This window comes from Melanerpes formicivorus, unplaced genomic scaffold (genome assembly GCF_026170545.1).
Source record: "Melanerpes formicivorus ecotype bairdi unplaced genomic scaffold, bMelFor1.0.p_v2 SCAF_35, whole genome shotgun sequence".
NCBI lineage: Eukaryota > Metazoa > Chordata > Aves > Piciformes > Picidae > Melanerpes > Melanerpes formicivorus.
In genome coordinates this window covers 4,814,750-4,838,210 of record NW_027142387.1, presented here as the reverse complement: position 1 = coordinate 4,838,210, position 23,461 = coordinate 4,814,750, and the positions used below count along the sequence as shown (strand labels likewise).

At 52.3% G+C, this 23,461-nt stretch overlaps 1 protein-coding gene across 3 annotated transcripts; it reads left to right on the top strand.

The window, feature by feature from the left end:
• Positions 1-1,617: 1,617 nt before the first annotated feature.
• On the top strand, positions 1,618-23,025 carry CFAP69 (cilia and flagella associated protein 69). Of its 3 annotated transcripts, XM_068156816.1 has the most exons (23): positions 1,618-1,871; positions 2,787-2,849; positions 3,959-4,024; positions 4,476-4,585; positions 6,474-6,550; positions 7,137-7,235; positions 7,727-7,876; positions 7,994-8,168; positions 8,735-8,858; positions 9,742-9,790; positions 9,896-10,017; positions 10,653-10,869; positions 10,974-11,138; positions 11,642-11,760; positions 11,999-12,117; positions 16,158-16,239; positions 17,211-17,403; positions 17,991-18,128; positions 18,435-18,511; positions 19,565-19,759; positions 20,296-20,382; positions 21,224-21,325; positions 22,712-23,025. In XM_068156816.1, the coding sequence occupies exons 1-23, from the start codon at positions 1,755-1,757 to the stop codon at positions 22,853-22,855; spliced, it is 2,790 nt and encodes a 929-aa protein (XP_068012917.1). In that variant the 5' UTR covers positions 1,618-1,754; the 3' UTR covers positions 22,856-23,025. The 3 variants fall into 3 exon arrangements, with proteins under 3 accessions (XP_068012917.1, XP_068012918.1, XP_068012919.1); XM_068156817.1 differs by lacking the exons at positions 1,618-1,871; positions 3,959-4,024; positions 4,476-4,585 and having other exon boundaries at positions 2,812-2,849; XM_068156818.1 differs by lacking the exons at positions 1,618-1,871; positions 2,787-2,849; positions 4,476-4,585 and having other exon boundaries at positions 3,979-3,997.
• Positions 23,026-23,461: the final 436 nt, after the last annotated feature.

Here is a 23,461-nt window from a genome sequence, read left to right as displayed (position 1 = left end):
GCTCCCTGAGAGGAGGTTGGAGCCAGGTGGGGGTTGGTGTCTTCTCCCTAGGAATGAGAGACAGGAGGATAGGAAATGGCCAGGGGAGGTTTAGGTTGGACATAGCCTTGGTAGAGTTAGAGAATGGTTGGGCTGGATGAGCTAGGGCTTTGCCAACCCAAACCATTCCGTAACTCCATGGTAAGGAAGGGACTCCAGCCTGGCTGCCTCAAATGTTACTACCAAAGGAAGAGGCAGATGTGATACAAATCCCCTGTAAAGCCTGTTTGGGGCAGAAAGCTGTTCGGTAAATATTTTCAGAGCTGGCTGCAGGTCTCTGAGGATGGACCTTTGCCATTTACCAAGAGCAGCAAAATCCTTGCAGTCAACCCTGTACAGTGCAGCTTTCATCCCAGCTTTTAAAGGCTTGGTTATGAAAAAGGTGCAGGGGGAGCTTTGCAGTCTGCTCTTTGGAACAGCAGCCAGCACAGGGCACATGACTGTAGCTTATCATTTATAGACAAGTTGCTCAGTTTTGGTGAGGTCCCTGTGCCTTTGTCATTTGAAACACAATGACAGAACTGAGATCCCCTGGAGCTGCAGTAAAAGAGGTCTGGCATCAAGGTACCCTCAGAACGTTTGTCAATGACACCAAGGTGAGTGGTGTGGTCAGCAGGCTGCAGGGATGTCATCCAGATGGACCTCATGAAGTTCAACAGGACCGAGGGCAAGGGGCTGCACCTGGCTCAAGGCAAGGCCAAACACAATCCCAGGCTGTGTGGAGAATGGCTGGAGAGCAGAGGTGAGGAGAAGGACTTGGGGGTGCTGGGTGAGGAGCAGCTCCCTGTGAGCCAGCAATGTGAGCTGGCAGCCCAGAAACCAACCCTGTGCTGGGCTGCATCCAAAGCAGTGTGGGCAGCAGGGGCAGGGAGGGGATTCTGCCCCTCTGCTCTGCTCTGCTGAGACCCCACCTGGGGTGCTGGGGCCAGCTCTGGAGCCCCCAGCACAAGAAGGACATTGAACTGAGAGAGGGGTCCGGAGGAGGCCACCAAGATGTCCCGAGGGCTGGAGCCAGGATGCTGTGGGGACTTCTCGGCCGCCTGGCTCGCATGGTGCACCCTGATTCTGCGTGTGGAATTTGCCACTCGCCGAAGTTTCGGCTCCGTTAGTGCCTGCCCGCGGCGGAGGGCACAGCGCGGGGCCGTGCCGGCTGCGGCGGGGCCACCAGGAGCCCGTGGCGCTGCGGGCAGCGCGGAGCCGGGGCGGGCAGGGCGGAGCCGGGGCGGGCAGGGCGGAGCCGGGGCGGGCAGCGCGGAGCCGGGGCGGGCAGGGCGGAGCCGGGGCGGGCAGCGCGGAGCCGGGGCGGGCAGGGCGGAGCCGAGGCGGTCAGGGCGGAGCCGGGGCGGGCAGCGCGGAGCCGGGGCGGGCAGGGCGGAGCCGAGGCGGTCAGGGCGGAGCCGGGGCGGGCAGCGCGGAGCCGGGGCGGGCAGGGCGGAGCCGAGGCGGGCAGCGCGGAGCCGGGGCGGGCAGGGCGGAGCCGGGGCGGGCAGGGCGGAGCCGGGGCGGGCAGCGCGGAGCCGGGGCGGGCAGGGCGGAGCCGAGGCGGGCAGCGCGGAGCCGGGGCGGGCAGGGCGGAGCCGAGGCGGGCAGCGCGGAGCCGGGGCGGGCAGGGGGAGCGGCCCCGGCGGCGGGAGGCGGCTCCGCCCCGCTCCCCTGGCAACGGAGCCGATCCGGGCAGCGCTGTCGCTGCGCTGCTGCTGCGGGCCGCCTGCGCCATGTCCTCCCTGGCCGTGGCCAAGGCCCCCGCCCCACGGGCAGCCTCTCGCTCCCCGGCCGCCGGCCTCTCGCATAGGAAGGCCGAGGACAGCAGCGCGGAGCTCGCAGCCGCCCAGGTGAGATCCCCGCGGCCAGGAGGGCACCACCGGGTCGGAAGGTGCTGCCCGTGGCCCAGCCCTGGCCCTGCCACCTCGGTCTGAGCCCAGCATGGTGGGGTTGGAAGGGACCTCTGGAGATCATCCAGCTCAAGCCCCGGCCAAAGCAGGGTCGCCAAGAGTAAATCCCACGGCAGTATGTCCACTCGGGTCTCGAAAGTCTCATGGCGAGGAGAATCCACAACCCCTCTGGGCAGCCTGCTCCAGGGCTTCAGCACCCTCACACCAAACAAGTTTCTCCTGAAGCTCAAGTGACACCTCCTGGGTTCCAGTCTGTGCCCTCTGCACTTTGTCCTGTCACTGGGCACCACTGGCAGGAGCCCAGCCCCATCCTCTTGCCCCTCACCCTTTAGCTCTTGCTGAGCCTTAATCAGATCCCCTCTGGGATTGCTCTGCTTCAGGCTCCTCAGCATCTTTGTGGCTCCACTGTATCCTCTCAAGCAGTTCCCTGTCCCTCTTGAACAGGGGTGCCCAGAACTGAACTTGGTACTCCAGATGTGGCCTTGCCAGAGCAGAGTAGGTAGAGGGGGAGGAGAACCTCCCTTGACCTGCTGGCCACACTCTCCTCAATCCCCACAATCTCTGAGTTGTGCTCCACACTCAGCCTAAATTTACCCATCCCTAGGTAGATTTAAAATCATAGAATCACATAACTGTTTTGGGTAGAAAAGCCCTCTCAGATCCAGTCCAACCATCCAACCATCCAGTCCAACCATCAGCCCAACACCACCATGGCCACTGCACTACGTCCCCAGGTGCCATGGCCACACGTTTTTTCTGTGCTGGATGAAAGCAATACTCACTACTTCAAGGTTTAAGCACTTTCAGAGCACAGTCTGAAGCACCCCTCCCCAGCTCAAGGTGTGGCTTTTGCAGGACACACAGGCAAGGCCGGTGGATCTGAGTCGTCTCATCAAACTGCTGGAAGGGCCAGACTCAGTAAGTAGGGCTGATGCCTCCTTACCTCCTTGTGCTATCACCTCTCTGTTTATAACCCAGGTTTTCCCCAAGACAGTTAAAAGAAGACAAAAGGCTGGGCTTTCAGAAACCAGGCCTGCAATAATTCTAGCTTCTTTGGGAGGTTTAGTGCTGACACCTCCAGAAACAAATCCAGGCATAGTTACTGGAGGTATGTCAGGAATTTGTGTCACTGCCCAAGTTAACTGCTAACAGGTCTGCAGGGAGGGGGTTTTAGGAGAAGGAGAAATACACAAAGTTCAGAGTTGAGCAAATACAACTGCCTAGAAACACAGGAGAGTGTAAGCTCAGGCATGGAGTGATAGGGCTTGGAAGGCACATGCAGAGATCATCCAGTCCACCCCCCCTGCCAAGGCAGGGTCGCCTAGAGAAGGTCACACAGGAACACATCCACCTTTCTGGGCAGCCTGGATGCAAGGTGCAGCAGAGGAGGTTCCACGTGAACATAAGGAAAAACTTTATTGCTGTGAGGGTGCCAGAACCCTGGAGCAGGCTGCCCAGAGAGGTGGTGGAGTCTCCATCTCTGGAGACATTTCAAACCCACCTGGATTCCTGTGTTCCTGTGTGACCTTCTCTAGGTGACCCTGCCTTGGCAGCAGGGGTTGGACTGTATAATCTCTGGAAGTCTCTTCCAGCCCCTGCCATGCTGTGGCTTTGTGTGAGCTCTGCAGAGCACTGATGCTCCCTGGCATGCCCTCACTTTGCTGTTGGCAGTCTGGAAGGTGCAGCCCATTCTATAGAGCTCCATTTGTGTGCATCTGAGGCCATGTGTGGGGTTGGTTGGGTTTTCTTAGCTGACTTTTACTCCCACACATTTGAAGGAGACAGAGCCTATGCACTTGGACACAAAGCAGGGGTTTTAAAAGCCTGTGCAGTTGCAAGAGCAGACTCCACACTGAGAAATGAGATTTAATCAAGAGCTAATCCTGCTGCAAAGCACCTTCAGAGTTCTGTTGTGTCTTGTGATTTTTGTAATGAGGTTTTCACTTCCATGGAGACTTTAAAGAGGATAAACAGAATCATCTCATGTTCCTGCAATTAAAACCTGCTTTTTTGTTCTTTCACTGTAGATAGACTTGGGAAAAGAGCAGATGAAAGCTCTGAAGAAGGTAGTCAAGCATTTTGGAGCTGGGCTTGTATCCTTTCTGCCACTGCAGGGTTGTTGAAGGCATGGTGGTTTGTGGCTCAGAACTTTCTGGTTGCTCGGTAGAGAAGGGTGTTGGGCTTCTACACGATGTTCTCATCACTGGCCTTCTTGTGCACACACAGCCAAGGCTGGGAGCTTAGCAAGCGTCTTGGATGCTAGCTTTATTTGCTACAAGACATAGCAGAGGGATCTGTGAGTTCAGCTGATAAGCAGCCTGTATGAGATCTGCAAGGTTTACTCCTCTAAATGGAAGGCTGCCCCAAAGCCCCTGAGCTTTGCCCCTACTCTGCCCTGAGCTTTTTTCCCACAGCTAGCTGGGAAAGCATTGCTCTTGTCCTGGCTCGGTTGTGTCTTTGCAGCGTGCTGAATGCAGCTCTCAGCTCTTCCTTCTGATTCATAGCTGTGCAATCAATCTGGTTTCCTTCACTGGAAAGTAAAAGCCACTCAAGGATCTGGCCCAAGTCATGGACATTCTGAACCTGTGTGCAGAGAAAGTGAATGAGCAAGCAGCTTTCACTGAGCCTTTGGTTCAGCTTATCAAATTATGTGGGTAAGTTCCTCAGCTCTTCTAGAGGTTCAAACCCTGCTTACCAGCACAGAACCCTAGAACTGTTTGGGTTGGAAAAGGCCTCAAAGAACATCGAGTCCAGCCCTCAGCGCAGCACCCATGGCTGACATGTTGATGTTTCCTCAGGCAGCTGGCAAACCTGTCCAAGCATCTGTCTGCAAGGCAGCTGTTAAATCACCTTCCCTCTTCACGAGCTCTCTTTCCCTGAGGCCAGTTTCTGCTGGCAGGAAGGAGGAGCCCTCTGCAGCAGTTCAGTGTCTGTGGAGCTTCCTATTGCCTCAGTGAAAGCTGTGTGAGAATTGTCCTCAGCTTGCTTGGAGGCAGCATTCCCAAAGGTGTCTTCTTGCCTGCAGAAGTTGTGCTGGGACTGCTTGCCTCAAAAGATTGAGCAGCCAGGTCCTGCTGAGGTTGTGTTTTACTGTTCCAAACAAGCTCTCTGAGTAAGCTTAATAACCTGAGGTGACACCAGGGCACTTTCATACTTGAAGGTAAGCTTGAGGAAATGAGAAACCATCTTACAGAAGGTAAAGAACCACAACAGCTGGAGGGTTTGGGGTTTATAATTGCTTTAAAAACACATTGCATGAACTTTTGGGTGTTTTCATTGTTGTACTGTACTTGAAATTAAGTGCAGATACAAGTTGGGTCTTATCCACAGCTGTCAGCAGCCTTATCCTCAGTGACCGAATGAAGTGACCAGTGGAATGTTTGTTACTACAGCTACTGGTACATTTAATTACAGCTGGAGAGAATAAAGGAGAGAATCAAAGAGTCACAGGAGAGTTTTGGTTAGAAAAGCCTTTTAAGATCACCAGGTCCAACCATTCTCTAGCTCTACCAAGGATAACAGACAGAATACAAGTGGCAGGGTAAACCAGATAATCCAGCAGGTTGTTACACAGCTTCCTCTCAGCTGCTGGATGCAAGAGAGACAGAGCTGAGCTGTTGAGTATGAGAGAGAGACAGAAGTTCTCAGCTCTTGGGTGTAGAAACTAGTCTGTCTCTCTTGGTTGCAGCAGCAATTTCCTGCTCTCGTTTACTGCCACGCAGTGGGAGCAGGAGCAAATGCATCCCCGAGTTCCGTTGTGCTGGTGCAAGAGCCGGGACAAAGCTAAGAGAGGGCGTTTAAAGTCCATAGAACGTTGTGAGGAGGACTTCTCCCTCCCAGCAGCTCAGCAGTCATGGTGGTTTCTGCAGGAAATGTCTGTTGGAATATTGCAGCCCTCGGGTTGGCTTTAATTTGTGTGCTCTGGAAATCTCCCCCATACCTTGTCCACTACTTCACATGGCAAAGAGCTGCCTTGTTCTGTGCTGAAGCAGCTTGGTGCAGCAAGGATTTGCTCAGCTCCAGTCCCAGGTACAGCTGTGATACAGATTCCTGGCCTAAAGCAGCAGAGAAGCCGACTCAGGATTGCTTAGACCTCACAGGCCCTAAGTACAAGGAAAAAGATGGACAGCAGGCTGGGAGCCTGCACAGATTCTCTGTCAGCCTGTCCCAGTGCCTCACCACCCTCATGGGCAAGAATTGCTTCTTCATGGCTCATCTCAATGCAGCTTCTTCCAGTCTGAAGCCATCACCCCTTGTCCTGTCACTCCAGGCCTTTGTCAGAATTGCCCAAGCATAGCTGCCAGGTGGTGGCCCTGGGATGAGCACTGCAAATGATGTGTTTGTCTTGGGAAAAGTGTCTTGAGGCACCAGGGAAGAAGAGCAAAGCCACTGAGCTTTCCTGGTGACGTGACTACAGAATCACAGTCACAGAACAGTGGGGGTTGCAGGGACCTCTGGAGGTCCTGCAGTCCAGCTCTCATGCAGAGTGTCCACCTGCAGTGTTTGAAGCATTGCTGTGATGATTTTAAATCTCATTTGCAGGTTGCCCTTCCTAAAGAGGAAATTCTCTGATGAGATGAGCTACTCTGAGACAGCTTCCAAATGCATTGCCCAGCTGGGTGAGTGCAAACCTGTGTGCCACTGTGCGATGCTAAAATGAACAGGAGCGTCGGCACCAGCTCCCGTTCTTGCTGCCTCCTTAGCAAATGGCAGTCATTCCTTCCATTATCCATCTGCTCCTCTCTGCTTTTTAGTGTTAGAAACCATTCTTTGCTGTGCAGCTGACCTGGCAGAAGCAGCTGTCTGCCAGTGTCAGAAGCCATGGGGGATAACTTTATCCCTACAGCTAAGAGCTGAGCCTGTCTCCAGCTTGCTTAGTTTCATTTTGCTCTGAGAAGTTGATGTATTTCTCTGAACACTGCAGGTGGGGTAAGGACAGCACTCATCCTTCCTGCTCTTTCACAGTAGCTGGGAGAAGCTTGAGTAGGGCAGATTGAGACTGGAGATGAGGAAGAAATTCTTGACAGTGAGGGTGGGGAGACACTGGAACAGGTTGCCCAGGGAGGCTGTGGATGTCCCCTCCCTGGAGGTGTTCAAGGCCAGGTCGGATGAGGCCTTGAGCAAGCTGGGCTGGTGGGAGGTGTCTCTGCCTATGGCAAGGGGCTGGAGCTTTGTCAATGCCATTTTCTTTTCTGTCTCTGACAGGTTATTTGATGAGGGTGCCAAGCTCTCAAGTGAGAATAGAAATCTGTAAGTGTATTGTTAGCTTTTATGACATGGAGCCACAAAGGAAGCTACAATCAGGTACAACACAACTCTGTTCCACTATCACAGGGAATCAAGTGGTTTGTGATCCCAGCTCCTTTGGAATGGGTTTTAATTAGCTAGGGGATAATTGTTCTTTATAACTGTTCAGAGGATCATAGAATCAGAGAGTCAGAATGTTCACAGAGTCCTAGATTGCATTGGGTTGGAAGGGACCCTCCAAGGTCACCTCTGCAGTCAGCAGAGACACCTCCAACTAGATCAGGCTGCCCAGGGACACATCAAGTCTGCCCTTGAATGTCTCTGGGGATAGGGCCTCCCCTCCCCTCCCCTCCAGTCTCTTGGCTATGCTGCAGGGACTCTCAATGCTGAGCTCTCAAAAAAGCAGGGTTTTGTTGATTTCTTTCAGTGGCTTTTAGTTGAAATTTGGTTTCAGTTGGATTCAGGACTAAGGAGGCAGTGAGCTCTCCAAGCTGAATCTGTGAGTTGTGAATGTTTGCTATGTTCTCACTGAAGCTGTTTCTGTTCAGGTTACCAGCCAACAAGTCCAAACTACAAAATTCAGATGGCTGAGCTTGGAGGATTAGCAGAAACTCTGGTTTTGTCACTAGCACTGGTAGAAAATCAGCTTCTGGAGAAGCTGTGGGTACTTAAAGCTCTGCAGCACCTCTCCAGATCTGGTTAGTACAAACTCTTGTTCCAACAACCTCATTATCTTGCAGTGTTTGTACTCTGAACAGGCCTAAACCAATTAGAGCCCTGCAGGGCATGAATTACTCAGGTTTTCCTCCTTTCAGGAGTAAATTGCAGCCTGATGCTGAAGGCCCAAGCAGCCAGCAGGCTGTGTTTGTATCTGGGTGATGCTGACCCCTCAGGACAGCTGCTGTTCCGCTCCTCAGACATCCTCTGGAGTCTCTTAGAGAACGCCTCCAAAGAAGTTGTTCATCAGCTCAGCAGCTTGGAATGTGTCCAGTAAGTACAGAGAAGCATTTTCTACATGGATATTGTCGTCTGGAGACAGCCCTAGCATTGGTTTGATGCAGCATTTTGTCTGAAATTCAGACAGAGCCAGGGGAGGGAGGCCTCTCATTCAGTTCTCAGTGTGAACATCTCTGTGCAGAACAGAAGCACTGCTGGATCAGGGCAGAGCCAAGCATCATTCAGACTCCTCAGGCATCTGTTTCTGTTTCAGTGAGTCAGATACCGCTGTGGGATGTGGCTGGGAAGTGCCCAGAAGAGAAAGACCTAGGGCTGCTGGATGACAGCAGCTGGAGATGAGCCAGGGTGTGCCCAGGTGGCCAAGAAGGCCATCAGCATCCTGGCCTGGATCAGCAGTGGTGTGGCCAGCAGGAGCAGGGCAGGGATTGTCCTCCTGCACTCAGCACTGGATTTGTGCATCTCATTTTCATCATGAAGTTTTTTCTCCCCATTTAAACCCTAAGGATTTGAAAAGCATGAAGCTAAATGAGGATTTGCATACCTAAAAGTGTCTTTAACTAGAGCATGGATAGGTGAAATGCATTGCATTCTCTTCTCAGTGTCCTGAAGGAAGTGTTCATAGAGCTCCTCCTGCGCGGGTTCCGACGGTCTGACCGACAGCTACGGAACGACCTCTTGGTGCTGGCCTCCTTCCTGGCTGCAAACCCTGCAGCACCCATGCTGGTAAGTGCTTGTGCCTCCATACCACACACCAAGAGCCCTGAGGGCTGATGCATGCTCTACTCTGTTCGTCACTCACAGGGCAGGGATTGTCCCCTGGGACTCAGCACTGGGGAGGCCATGCCTTGAGTGCTGGTTTCAGTTGTGGGCCAAGAGAGACAGTGAGGGGCTGGAGCAGGTCCAGAAAAGGGCAAGGAAGCTGGGGAGGGGTCTGGAGAACAGGGCTGGTGAGGAGCAGCTGAGGGACCTGGGGGTGTTTAGTGTGGAGAAGAGAAGGCTGAGGGGAGACCTCATTGCTCTCTACAGTCCCCTGAGAGGAGGCTGGAGCCAGCTGGGGATTTGTGTCATTTTCCAAAGGCCTGCAGGGACAGGATGAGGGGCAATGGTTTGAAATGAGAGCAGAGCAGATTTAGATAGGATATGAGGAACAGGTTTTGCACCCTGAAGGTGCTGGACCACTGCAACAGGTTGCCCAGGGAGGTGGTTGAGATCCATCCCTGGAGATCTTCAAGGTCAGACTGGACAAGGCTCTGAGGAAGCTGCTCTAGTGGAGGATGTCCCTGCTGACTGCAGGAGGGTTGGACTGGATGACCTTTGGAGGTCACTTCCTACCCAAACCATTCCAGGATTCTATGATTCCAGCAGTGAATTCCTGTTCTTGTGATTTCTCCAGGCAGGTTCAGACTTACATTGCATGAGACAAAGGTTTCACTGCTCAGTGTCCAAAAGCTTGATCTCTTCTTTGATAAAATTCTCTTTACTCTGCCATGGGTACATCAAACTCTGTTTGGGAGGGGAAAAAAAGCAAACCTAAAATGAAATCCTGTGCCTTAATCTCACTGGAATTCAGTTTAATTAATGTATGGTTTTTTTCAATGTCTGGTAGGAAAGTGGATTTGCAGAGCTGTTAGTAGTGCTTGCAACATTTACTGAAGGTAAGAGAGTTCCTGCTTTGAAGGTAGGAGAATTCCTACCCCATAATTACACCACTTTGCTTTAATTCAGAATGGTTGGTGACTTATCTGTCATTTCCTTCCTAGTTAAAATTCCAAATCCCTTGCTGAAAGGTCTTAAATTGACCAACTCTCCTGAGGACTTTGAGATGAAGAGGTTACTGTTCAATGTCATAGGAGTCTTATCGAGGAACCCTTGTGCTGCACAGGTGAGTTGGAACAGAACAGAAGATAGGATAAGGTCCAAAGGACCACATGAGTGTTGTGATAATCTGCTGAACACCTGGCACAGTGCAGGGGACTGAAATCAGAGATTCATAGAACCACAGGATGGTTTGGATTGGAAAAGACCCCAAAGGTCATCTAGTTCCAACCTCCCACCATGGGCAGGGACACCTCCCACCAGCCCAGCTTACTCAAGGCCTCATCCAGCCTGGCCTTGAACACCTCCAGGGAGGGACGTCCACAACCTCCCTGGGCAATCTGTTCCAGTGCCTCACCAAATCAGCTGTTCTCCTCCAAACCTAGAGTTCCTGCAGAGCTTGAGACCAAGTCCTGCTGCTTGGAAGCAGCTACAGTCTGTGTTTTACAAGTTAGAAGCAAGGACCATGGCAGGCAAATCAGCAATGTAGTGCTGAAATACACCTGGAGAACACCAAAAGCTCAACACACCACACTCTGTGGGTACTGCAGAATGCAATCAGAGTTCATCTGCACTTGCAGAGCTGACAACATCCTTCCTCATAACAAATCATCTTCCTGGTGCAGGACAGCTGAAGATGAGTCACTGCTGTAGATTTCCTGGTGAAACCTGCAGGCTGCCTCTCTTGCTCTTTCCCTGCAGCTTCTCAGTGACAATGATGTGATGCCAGCCTTGCTTTCTTATGTCAAACCAAACCAGAAGCCTGGATTTTATGACTGGTCTGCTGCCCAGTATGAAGAACTACAGCTTCATGCAATGGCTGTTTTAGCTTCTGTGGCTCCCTTGTTGGTAGAGAAATACCTGTCCTGCCAGGCAAACACTCTGCTCCTGCTCTTCCTGGAGTGGTGTGTGAGCCAAGGTCAGTAGATGCTCATGGCTTCATTGATTCAGTGCACCTAGAATGCTTTGGGAAGAGAACCCCCTGTCAAAACGTCAGAAGTCCTCCTTGTGATTGCTCCACAGATGCTTTCTCTGGCCAAGGGAACAGCTTCCATGCGACAGGAGGCCGTGGCAGCAAGCTGGCCCAGATGCGCTACAGCCTGCGTGTGCTGCGCTCTGTGGTGTCCCTCTACGATGGGGCTGTCAGCCTCAGCCTGTGTGACCAGGGAGCAATCAGCCAGCTGCTGGGTAAGGCACAGCTTGCACTGCTCTGCTCCAGGGAGTGCAGTTCTGGGTGCTGTGCTTTGAGTGTGCAGCTCCTTCTACTGCTGAGACACTGAAGACCCTCAGTGAACCCAAGATGCCTTTGATTTGGGGTTGGATTTTGTTCAGCACAGAGAACTGAATGAACGAAGCAAAGCAGACAGCTGTGGAAGTGAAATCTGTCCCTTCTCCCTTCATGGCATAGAGTCATGGAGTCATTCTGGTTGGCAAAGCTCTTCAAGCTCATCCAGCCCAACCATTCTCTAACTCTACTAACGCTGGGGCTAAGCCATGGCCCTCAGCACCACATCTCTGCCTCCTGGAAACACCTCCCGGGATGGGCATTCAGCCACCTCTCTGGGCAGCCTGTGCCAGGCTGTCAGAACCCTTTCAGTCAAGAATTTTGTTCTCATCTCCAACCTCCCCCCACCTGGTGCAACCTGAGGCCTTTGAGGACATTCACTTCTGTAAAATCTGTTCATTTCCAGACATCCTAAAGTATGCTGCAGACAAATCTAAGGAGCAGGAAGATGCTATCCTGCTGGAGATCCAAGCTGATCTGTTGTTTCTTCTGTCTGCTCTCTGTGAAAGTGACCTCCACAGAAAGGTATTTGTCTTGTGACCTCCCACTGTGCATGCAGCCTCCAAACATGGTGTACTTTCACTGAGAGGATGCTGATTCATTATCCCAAACTTCTCTGTGATCACCAAGAGTGTCCCCTGCTGTTACAAGTGGGCCACTTTTACTGCAATACAAATATTTGATGTTTTGCTTTGCACTCTTAGCTGTAGCCCTCAGTAAACGTTATTGTAGAGTCATGCTGCTTTGATGAACATTTCCACAGGAACTCTTCAGCCATGAAGGAGTGGATCTCCTCATCTCATTCCTGCAGATGGATCCTAAGAAGATACCCAGCGGACTGGGCCACAACCGCCTCCTCTTCACTGCGCTCGACTGCTTGTGGTCAGTGAGGTGCTCTAGAGTCATTCAGAAGTGTTTGTGAACTGCTTGTGCTGGGCTAGAAATGTTTTAGAGGCTGCTGTCTGCAAATAGCAGCAGAGAAGAGGATACCAGCAGCTGATCTGTTTTAAAGCAGAGTTTGTAAATGCATTGAAAGCCAGATTTTGTTTGTCTGGAGAAAAGGATCCCTCCAGCTCTTGTGTCTGACCATGAGTGAGGAGGTGACGGAAGGAAGCAATAGAGTAGACTAGACTAGAATAGAATAGAATGAACCAGGTTGGAAAAGACCTTTGAGATCATCAAATCCAACCTATCACCCAACACCATCTAATCAACTAAACCATGGCACCAAGTGCCTCATCCAGTCTCCTCTTAAACACTTCCAGTGATGGTGACTCCACCACCTCCCTGGGCAGCACATTCCAATGACCAATAACGCTTCTGTGAAGAACTTCTTCCTAACATCCAACCTAAACCTCCCCTGGCACAGCTTGAGACTGTGTCCTCTTGTTCTGGTGCTGGTTGCCTGGGAGAAGAGACCAACCCCCACCTGGCTACAGCCTCCCTTCAGGTAGCTGTAGAGCGCAATAAGGTCTCCCCTGAGCCTCCTCTTCTCCAGGCTAAGCAACCCCAGCTCCCTCAGCCTCTCCTCCTAGGGCTTGTGCTCCAAACCTCTCCCCAGCTTTATTGCCCTTCTCTGGACATGTTCCAGCATCTCAACATCTTTCCTAAATTGAGGGGCCCAGAACTGGACACAGGACTCAAGGTATGGCCTGACCAGTGCTGAATTATCTCCTTTGTCCTGCTGGCCACACTATTCCTGATCCAGGCCAGGATGCCATTGGCCTTCTTGGCCACCTGGGCACACTGCTGGCTCATGTTCAGCCTACTATCAACCATTACCCCCAGGTCCCTCTCTGCCTGGCTGCTCTCCAGCCACTCTGACCCCAGCCTATAGCACTGCATGGGGTTGTTGTGGCCCTGCACTTAGCCTTCTTAGAGCTGAGTCAGGTGGCTCAGTTGGTAGCGCATCAGACCCTTTATGGGAAGGTTATGAGTTCAAGCCTGCAGCGGGCAGTAGTGTCCTCCCTACTCTAGTCATGAGGTCTGTGGTGACAGGTTGGACTCGATGATCTTTGAGGTCCCTTCCAACCTTAGGAATACTGAATAGATATGCCTGTGCTTTTTTAACACTGGAAGAGGTTCTCCAGGGAGGTGGTGGAGGCCCCATCTCTGGAGACATTCAAGGTCAGGCTTGATGGGGCTGAGACAGCTGATCTAGTTGGAGATGTCCCTGTTTCCTGCAGGGGGGTTGGACTAGATGACCTCTAGAGGTCCCTTCCAGCCAGCGCATTCTATGATTCTGAGTGTGGTCATCCATTGCTGTTTCTCATCCCATTGGCCTCTGCCCACCCATCCAACCTGTCAAGGTTGCTCTGCAGAGCCCCTCCAACAGATCGACACCTGCTCCTAACTTGGTGTCATCTACAAATTTACTGATGATGGGCTCAGTCCCCTTATCCAGATCATCAATAAAGACATTGAACAGGATGGGGCCCAGCACTGATCCCTGGGGCACACCGCTAGTGCCTGGCTGCCAGCTGGATGTGGCACCATTCACCACCACTCTCTGGGCTCGGCCCTCCAGCCAGTTCCTAACCCAGCACAGAGTGCTGCTGTCCAAGCCACAAGCTGACAGCTTGGCCAGGAGTTTGCTGTGGGGCATGGTGTCAAAGGCCTTGCTGAGGTCCAGGTAGACCACATCCACAGCCTTCCCCACATCCACCAGGCAGTCACCTGACCATAGCAGGAGATCAGGTCAGTGAGGCAGGACCTGCCCTTCCTGAATCCATGCTGGCTGGGCCTGATCCCTTGGCCATCCTGTAAGTGCTGTGTGATTGCACTCAAGATGACCTGTTCCATGATCTTGCCTGGCACTGAGGTCAGGCTGACAGGCCTGGAATTCCCTGGCTCATCCAACCGGCCCTTCTTGTGGATGGGCACCACGTTGGCCGGCTTCCAGTCCTCTGGGACCTCGCCAGTGAGCCAGGACTGGTGATAAATGATGGGAATGTGGCTTGGCCAGCTCATCTGACAGCTCTCTCAGCACCCTAGGATGGATCCCATCTGGTCCCATGGACTTGTGGGGATCCAAGTGTCTCAGCAGGTCCATTACTGCTTCCTCCTGGATTACAGGGGGACTATACTGCTCCCTGCCTCCATCTGCCAGTTCAGGAGGCCACTTGTCCTTCCTGAAGACAACCTGTTCCACTATTGAAGATTGAAGCAAAGAAGGTGTTAAGCACCTCTGCCTTTTCCTCATCTTTAGTTACAATATTCCCCTCCATGTCCACCAAGGAGTGGAGGTTGTCCTTGCCTCTCCTCTTGCCATTAATGTATTTGTAGAAGGATTTTTGTTGTCCTTCACAGCAGAGGCCAGTCTAAGCTCCAAATGCCTCTCTAATTTTTTTTCCTGCATGACCTAGCAACATCCTTAATCTCTTCCTAGGATATCTCCCTTTTTTTTCCAAAGGTGATATGCCCTCTTTTTCCCCCTTAATTCCTTTAGAAGCTCCTTGCCCATCCAGTCAGGCTGTCTCCCTTGTCAGCTCATCTCCCAGCACATGGGCACAGCCTGTTCCTGTGCCTTCAAGAGTTCTTTCTTGAAGTAGGTTCAGCCTTCCTGAACTCCTTTGTTTTTAAGGGCTGTTTCCCAGGGAACTTTCTGAGTTAGTTCCTTAAATAAGCTGAAGTCTGCCCTTTGGAAGTCCAGAGTGGAGGTTTTGTTGATGCCCCTCCTGGTTTCACCATATATTGAAAACTCAATTATCTCATGGTCACTGGAGCCCAGACAGCCTCCAACCACCACATCTCCCACCAGCCCTTCTCTGTTTGTAAACAGCAGGTCGAGCAGGGCTGCACCCCTGGTAGACTCACCTAACAGCTGGGATAAGAAGCTGTCCTACACACACTCTAGGAACCTTCTAGCCTGCCTCTTCTCTGCAGTGTTAAAGTCCCAGCAGATGTCTGGCAGGTTAAAGTCACCCACAAGAACAAGGGCAAGTATCTTGAGGCAGCCTCCAGATGCTTAAAGAATTATGAATCAACCTCTTCTTCCTGGTTGGGTGGTCTATAACAGACTCCAGCCAGGGTGTCAGCCTTGTTGGCCTTCCCCCTAATTCTTACCCATAGGGACTCAACCTGATCATCCTTAATCTCTACTTCCATGACATCCAGAGCCTCCCTGATGTACAGGGCCACCCCTCCACCCCTTCTCCCTTGCCTGTCTCTCCTGAAGAGCCTGTAGCCATTGATGACAGCGCTCCAGTTGTGCAAATCATCCTGCCATGTTTCTGTGATGGCAGCTCCATCATAACTTTCCTCTTGTACCAAGGCTCCCAGCTCCTCTTGTTTGTTGCCCATGCTTTGTGCATTAGTGTACATGCACTTCAGCTGGGCTGCTGGTTTCACCCCTGACTCCAGCTTACCACCCTCAGGCTCCATCGGTTCATCTCTGGCTGTGTTTAACCCCCTCCCCCTTCAAGCCTGGTTTAAAGCCCTTTCAACAAGGCCTGCCAGCTCGTGTGCCAGGATCTTCCTCCCCCTCTGAGACAGATGTACCCCATGATTTCCTGTTCCTCTCAGCATTCCTACCTGCAGCTAAGGGGATTGATGAAAAAATTGCCTGTGCCCTCAACTACTTTTCCCAGTGCCTTGAAGTCCCTTTTGCTTGTTTTTAGACTTCTGCTATCAACTTCATCACTTCCCACCTGCATAACAAGCAAGGGATAGTAATCAGAGGGCTGTACTACATTAGGCAGTCTTCTGGTAACATCTCTGCCCCAGGCAGGCAGCAGACTACTAATTAAGGAGCCTTTAGGTCCACAGTGTAAATGAGAGGCACTGAAGCAGGATTTTCCTGCTGCCTGGAGGTATGCAGCACACCAAATAACATTTCTGTAGTGAATGGAATAAAGGAGGTGCTTGTGGAGTGCCCTGAAGCATCAGGTTGTGTCTACACAGTGCAATGGTTTCTGTTGAAGGTCTTGTGTGCTTGGCTGCTCCATTGCAGAGGATTCTTTCCTACAGAGACAAGGCATTGGCCTGCTCCTGGACTTGCTGGCAGTGAGTACTCTGATTGCTCTTGTTCTGGGTGAAACAGGGATAAAACCATCAGAAAAGGCAGTGTGCCTGGGCCAGCATCTCCTCAGTCTGCTCCAGTACCAACAAAAAGAGCTGTGTGTGCACAGCAGGGAGCCACACACCAGGGAGCCACACAGCAGGGACAGAGCAGGTTCTCCACGGGGCAGGGATTCTCCAGGGAGCAGGTTCTACACAGGGCAGGTTCTCCATGGGGCAGGGCTTCTCCATGGGGCAGGGCTTCTCCATGGGGCAGGTTCTCCGTGGAGCAAGTTCTCCATGGGGCAGGATTTCTCCATGGGGCAGGTTCTCCATGGGGCAGGTTCTCCACAGAGCAGGTTCTCCATGGGGCAGGATTTCTCCATGGGGCAGGTTCTCCATGGGGCAGGTTCTCCACAGAGCAGGTTCTCCATGGGGCAGGTTCTCCATGGGGCAGGGCTTCTCCATGGAGCTCTGTTTTAAAGGAAATATTAGAGGGAGCTGGAAATTTATCTCAATCATCTTGTGAAAAGCAGCACTCAGAGTGTGCTCTTGTTGTGGGTGACATGGGGGCTGTTTTGTCTGGAGAAAGGCAGCCTGGGGGGTGGATCTCATCAGTGCTGATCAATACTTCAAGGGTGGTTGGCAGGAGGATGGGAGCAGGCTTTGTTCAGTGGTGTCCAGGGACAGGACAAGGAGCAAGGGGCACAGACTGGAACATTAGAAGCTCATCTGAACATGAGGAGGAACTTCTGTGGTTTAAGGGTGCTGGAGCCCTGGGGCAAGCTGCTCAGTGAGGTGGTGGAGTCTCCATCTCTGGAGCCATTCCAGACCCAGGTGTGACCTTGTCTAGGTGTTCTTGGATGATCTCCAGAGGGCCCTTCCAGCCCTTTCTATGTCACTGAAAAGCCTGCAGTAACTTGATTGCATACTACCCACTTTCTCCTGTCTGTTGGTTTTCTTTTCCCCTTCACCAGTTAAAGCAGAAGAACCTCTGCAATATCATCCTTGGCATCTTGGTTGAGTTTTGTGACAACCCCAAAACTACTTCACACATCAGCATGTGGCAAGGGGAGAAAGAGCAAACAGCAGTCAGCCTTCTCCTAGAGCTCTGGAGGCAGGAGGAGCTGGAGCTGGGGGTCAGCAGGGATCAATGGGGAAGGATTGTTGGTAAGTTTTGTGATGCCTGTGAGGTTGGGAGCAGCTCCTGGATAAAGGACAGCAAAGGCAGGGTTTGCTTTGTCCCCTCTGAATCCTGCTGACAATAAATGACAGTGTCTACAGAGTGAGGATGGAGTTCAAACCCCAAACACCACCTAGCAGTTTTGTTTAGAGTCTGACCACTCTGTGGCATTTTCTGCACCAGCTGGGAATGGACCAGGTGATGTACAGCAGCATGAGCAGAATCTTGAGGAGCTTTTCCAGTGCTGGACAGCTCAGCCACTCCAGTTCTTGCACAGTACTCTGCTGGCTTGTAAGGAGATGTGAGGAGGGTGCTCTCTTCTCAAATCATGAGTCCTGCTAATTAACATCTCCTGCTTTCAGAGTCCTAGCCAAGCTATCAAAACTATGTGCATGGTGTCCATAAATTAATGTGGAGCTGGAGAAGGCATCCCAGAGCAGAATGAGTCCATAGCAGCCTGCTGAAGATCCTCCCTCTGCATTACCCAGGCAGCGTTTCCCCTGAGTTAACAGCTCTGGGGGCACACAAACCTCTTAACTCTTTTGCTCTGCTTTCTGTCTTTTGAAATGATTAGACATGAAGCAACCCATGGCTGGCAGCTTCCAGAAACAGCAAGAGGTCATTCCCCTGCCTGCCAACTGTCCCAGCTTTGCCATCATGGAAATGTCAGAAAACACTCGGGCCAAGCTCTACTGCTTGTTCTGCAAGCTAGGTAGGACAAGAGAGTGGCCTCTCTGTCATGGCAGTCACCTTGGTCACTAGCTGTCAACACAGTCACTAGGAAAGGCCAAAGGAACCATGGAGATGCATTACAGAATCCTAGAATGGGTTGGGTTGGAAGGGACCAGTTCAAGCCCAACCAATTCTGTGGCTCTATGAGAGGAGTCTGCCTGGGCTGAGTGTGGTGAAGGTGTTGCACGTGGTTGTGTGCCAGAGAAGGTGGTGCCTGTCTTTCATGATGTTGTATTAAGACTCCTTTATGCTGCTGTCAGTGCTGCCCTAATCCATGTTCTTTCAGGTTTTGAAGACTTGCCTGTCTTACCTGCTGAAGATAGTGTCACCCTTGCCATCATACAGCACTACCTGGACTTCAAAGTGAGTGCTGGGGAAGAAAATCTGCCTGCTGCAGCTGCTCTGCAAAGCCAGGGAGCTGGGGCTGAGGAGACAAAAAACAACCAACCCTTTAAGAGCACAGGGCACCTCTAGTTTCACAGGGAAAAAGAACCAGTAGTTAGAATTCTACAATGATTTGAGTTGGAAGGGACCTTTAAGGTCATCTGGTTCCAACCACTCTGCCATGGTGGGAGCAGCTGAGGGACCTGTGGCTGTCTAGTCTGGAGAAGAGGAAGCTGAGGGGAGACCTCATTGCTCTCTACAGCTCCCTGGGAGGAGGCTGGAGCCAGGTGGGGGTTGGGCTCTTCTCCCTAGGAACAAGGGACAGGACAAGAGGAAATGGCCTCAAGTTGCACCAGGGGAGGTTTAGGTTGGAGATGAGAAGAAACTTCTTGACTGAAAGGGTTCTCACAGCCTGGCACAGGCTGCCCAGGGAGGTGGCTGAATGCCCATCCCTGGAGGTGTTTCCCAGAGGCAGAGATGTGGTGCTGAGGGTCAGGGGTTAGCCCCAGCCTTGGCAGAGTTAGAGAATGGTTGGGCTGGATGAGCTTAAAGGGCTTTTCCAACCCAGATCATTCCATGAGTCCATGTGCCCTCAGAAAACAAGAGCAGGCTAACAAGCCTTGCAGGACCCATCCTGCTCCAAAGATTAGCTTATGCCAATTTTCTGCTTAGAATCAAAGCTTGTGAGAACCTGAAGCGTTCAGGAACCACCCAGACTCAACCCTCAGTTGATGTTTGTGATGTCTGTGTCCCATGCTGCACTTTTTTCTGATGAAGGGCACAGTTTGGGAGTTGTAAGCAGCAGCCAGCAGACACAACACTGCCCTCTTCTAACGTGCAGCTCTGAAGCCATCTGAGTTCCGCAGTTACCAGCACCCTGTTACTCATCTGTGGAGCCAAGCTCGGTCCTGAGGAGTCTTAGGAAGGGTTATCATGAAAGAGTTTGGCATGTTTGCTCCATCATGGTTTGAATGTCTGGAGCTGAAAAAATAAGGCAAATAGCAAAAGCTGTGGTTTGTGTTTCACACTCAGGTTGCAGAAGTTTGGAGTGAACTGTGTGAAGAACTGAAAGAAGAATTCAAACTTGTTAGGTTGGATAAGGAAGCCTTGACCGTTATCTCAGAGAGATCAGAAGCCATTGGGAGAATGGTTGCTGCTGTGCAGGCTGAAGTGCTTGAGAACCAACAGCGCCAAGAGATCCAAGAAGAGGAACGAACATATGCAAGAGTGAGACAAGGGGGTGCCAGAGCTCATGGAGGCTTTTCTTTGTGTGTTAATTTAGCACAGAATCACAGAGTTGTTTGGGTTGGAAAAGCCCTCTGAGATCATCCAGTCCAACCACCAACCCAACACCACCATGGCCACTAGACTATGTCCCCAGGTGCCACGGCCACAGGGCTGTAAGGCTGAGAATGTCCTGGCTGTGCACTGCTTGAGGGTATTCTGATGTCCCAGTAGTGAAATAGAAAGTTCAGTGTCCCTTTGCCAGCTCTCAGAGAGCAGCATGGAGCAGTGGAGCAGCCAGCAGCAGGGATGCATCAGCAGTGCTGTGAGGAGAAGTGACTCCTATGGGCCTGTGAAGTTAGCCTTAGCATCATGGAACTGTAGAATCATTTTGGTTGGAGCAGTCCTTCAGGAGCATGGAGTCCAACCATTCTCTACCTCTGCTCTGATCACACCATTCAAACAGCAGGAGCACAGAGCTCAGGGAAGCTCACGAGAGGAGGACAGCACCACAACTTGCACATCTCCTTCCCTTACAGATCAAGGCCACTCACAAGCAGAGAGAGATGGTGACCAAGTCCTGGGAGAGCTTCTTGGCTCGCACATCAAACTATGAGGCACTGAAGGTAGGAGGCCACAGATGGAGCACTGCACTTTTGGCAGCTGCAAAGCTCCAGACGTGACTCCTGTTGAATCAGGGGATACTCAGTAGCAAGTAGAGTGAATTCCATGTTGACACTGGTGCAGCAGAATGATGTGGCCATCCAGAGGAGGCCACCTGATCTGCGGGCTGGAGCACCTCTGCCGTGGAGACAGGCAGAGAGAGTTGGGGCTGTTTGGCCTGGAGAAGGCTGCAGGAAGACCTTAAAGCAGCATTCTAGCATTTGAAGGAGGCTACAGGAGAGCTGGGGAGGGACAAAGGCCTGGAGTGATAGGACAAGGGGTGATGGCTTGAAACTGGAAGGAACTGGATTGAGACGAGCCATGAGGAAGCAATTCTTACTCATGAGGTTGGTGAGACACTGGGACAGGTTGCCCAGAGAAGTTGTGGAGGTTCCAAGCCTGGCAGTGTTCAAGGCCAGGCTGGATGAGGCCTTGACCAAGCTGGTCAAGCCACTAAACTATGTCCCCAGGTGCCATGGCCACATGTTTCTTGAACACCTCCAGGGGTGGGTATTCCACCACCTCCCTGGGCAGCCTGTGCCAATCCCTGACCACTCTTGCAGCAAAGAAATTTTTCCTCATCTCCAACCTAACCCTCCCCTGGCACAATTTCAGGTCATTTCCCCTCATTCTGTCACTTCATCCTAGGGAGAAGAAACCAACACCCACCTGGCTCCCTTCAGAGCCAGAGTCCAGTCACAGCCCAGCAGAGCTGTCAACTCACTACAGATAGTCTCTAACAAGGTAACTGACACAATTCAGTTGGATTAAAATAGTTTTTCCCTTTTATCTGACCCTTTTCAGAAAACAAAAAGGCTTCAGGAAAAGTCAGTAGAGGCTCCCAGACAGAAATCCAAGCCTCAGACAGAAGCAGCCAATTCTGCTGGGAAGAGCCTGGGCACCACAGTAAGTAACCCCCAGTGATGGTTGGGGGTTGGGTTTCATCCTCTGTAGGTAGGTTTGGGGCTCACTCTGGCTGATGGTGTACTGCTGCTCTCTCTGCCTTTAGCAGGTAACAACCAACCAACCTGTGTCCCCTGCAGAGTATCACTTCCCCTTCCAACAGAGAATCACAGAATGGGTTGGGTTGGCAGAGCCCTCTGAGCTCACCCAGCCCAACCATTCTCTAACTCTACCAAGGCTGGGGCTAAGCCATAGCCCTCAGCACCACATCTCTGCCTCTTGGAAACACCTCCAGGGATGGGCATTCAGCCACCTCCCTGGGCAGCCTGTGCCAGGCTGTCAGAACCCTTTCAGTCAAGAAGTTTCTTCTCTTGTCCAACCTAAACCTCCCCTGGTGCAGCTTGAGGCCATTTCCTCTCCTCCTGCCACTTGTTCCTAGGGAGAAGAGACCAAGCTCCACTTGGCTCCAGGCTCCAGCTCCTTAGGGAGCTGTAGAGAGCAATGAGGTCTCCCCTCAGCCTCCTCTTCTCCACACTAAACACCCCCAGGTCCCTCAGCTGCTCCTCACCAGCCCTGTTCTTCAGACCCTTCCCCAGCTTTCCACACCTGTAGACAAAAGCAAGAAAGAGCGGAGCCCTTTTTTGCCCAATGGTGTTTAGAAGGCAAACACCTCAGCAGCAGCAGGTCACATCTCATGGGCACACTGCCAGGAGCAGTGACAAAGGACAGCTGGGATGGCAGTTGTGCCCGTGGAGCCAACTTCCTACCTCCTCCCTGCCAAAGATAACATTCAGCTCTGATGGCTGTTGCAAACCAGCCGAGGTCAGGCATCAAAGAGGTGAGCTGCAAGCCCTGGAGGAGCTGCAGGGGTGGGTTGGTAGGTCATGGTTAGCAGCCAGAGAGGTCACTCAGGGAGCTTTATTCAAGGAGCTGAAGCTATTTAGTGCTCAGAGCAGTTATGGGACCACACAGTGTCCCTGCCAGCCTTGGGGCTGTCCTGGAGCAGCAGGGACAGGCAGGTGCATTCTGAGAGGAGCAGGCTCTGGTCCCTCCCTTTTTCTTTGAAGCCTTAATGAGGAGTGGAATTCTGAGCACAGGGCCTGTGGCTGAGCACACAAACCCAGTCCACCTTGCCATAAAGGCCTGATTTCTCTTTCCTCTGGTGGTGAGATCAGACATGGGACCAGGAGAGCAGAGCACTGCTGAAGAACCCTCCCTGTCCTTCCTTTTGCATGGTTGGGAATAGTTTGTGACTGGAGTATAGAGTTGGAGTGGAGCTGGGAAGCTTGGCCTGCATCTCCAGCAGCTGGCTCACCCTCCTGGTGGAGCTCTCAGCTGGCTCTCAGTGCCAGCACCAGTCCCAAGCAGTGCATCTGTTGTGTTTTTCAGCCTGGAGCTGGTCGCTTGGTAGCTGCTGGAAGCACACCAGGGTTGACTGGAGGGGCACTGCCTGCTGGAGACCTTGCTCTTGGGAAGCCCTCTGCTGCTGAAGGAGCCTTAAAAAAGATCAAAAGAGTCAAAAGGTTGGGCTGAGTCAGGAGAGGGGCAGCAGCTGTGGAGTAGTGTCCAGAGAGAGCCTCTGCTGTGGTGGTGAACCTTAGACAGGATGAGAGCTGTCTGCTCTGCCTTGATGAGGTTCACACCGCACTCTGAGCTCGTGTGAAGATGGGGGTGACATCAATAAAGTGCCCACAGAGGATGGCACTGGCTGCCCTGAGTCTGATCATTCTGTGTGGTAGTGTCACCTTACCCTGATCCACCTTCAGCAGGCCCAGGCTAGGTCTCCATCTGTGGCTGACACCTTCCACACATGACAGTGTCAGCATCTCTTCCTTGGCTTGTGGCTTGGGTGTGTGGGCACTGCACTGGCTGCAGAATTCGCTGATGGCTGGGCCCAAAGGGTGGTGGAGAGTGGCATTAACCCCAGTTGGTGGCTGGGCATCAGTGGTGTTCCCAGGGCTCAGTGCTGTGGCAGTTCTCTTTAGTGCCCTGAGGCTCCTTCAGCCAGTTTGCAGCTGACACCAAGCTGGAGGCCCCCAACCCAGTCTGTGTTTTGTATGAGACAGGCATTCTGGGGGGTGGATTTCCAGCTGGTTGTGAAGGTTTCTGCCCTGCTTCTGTCCAAGGGCTGTGCCCTAC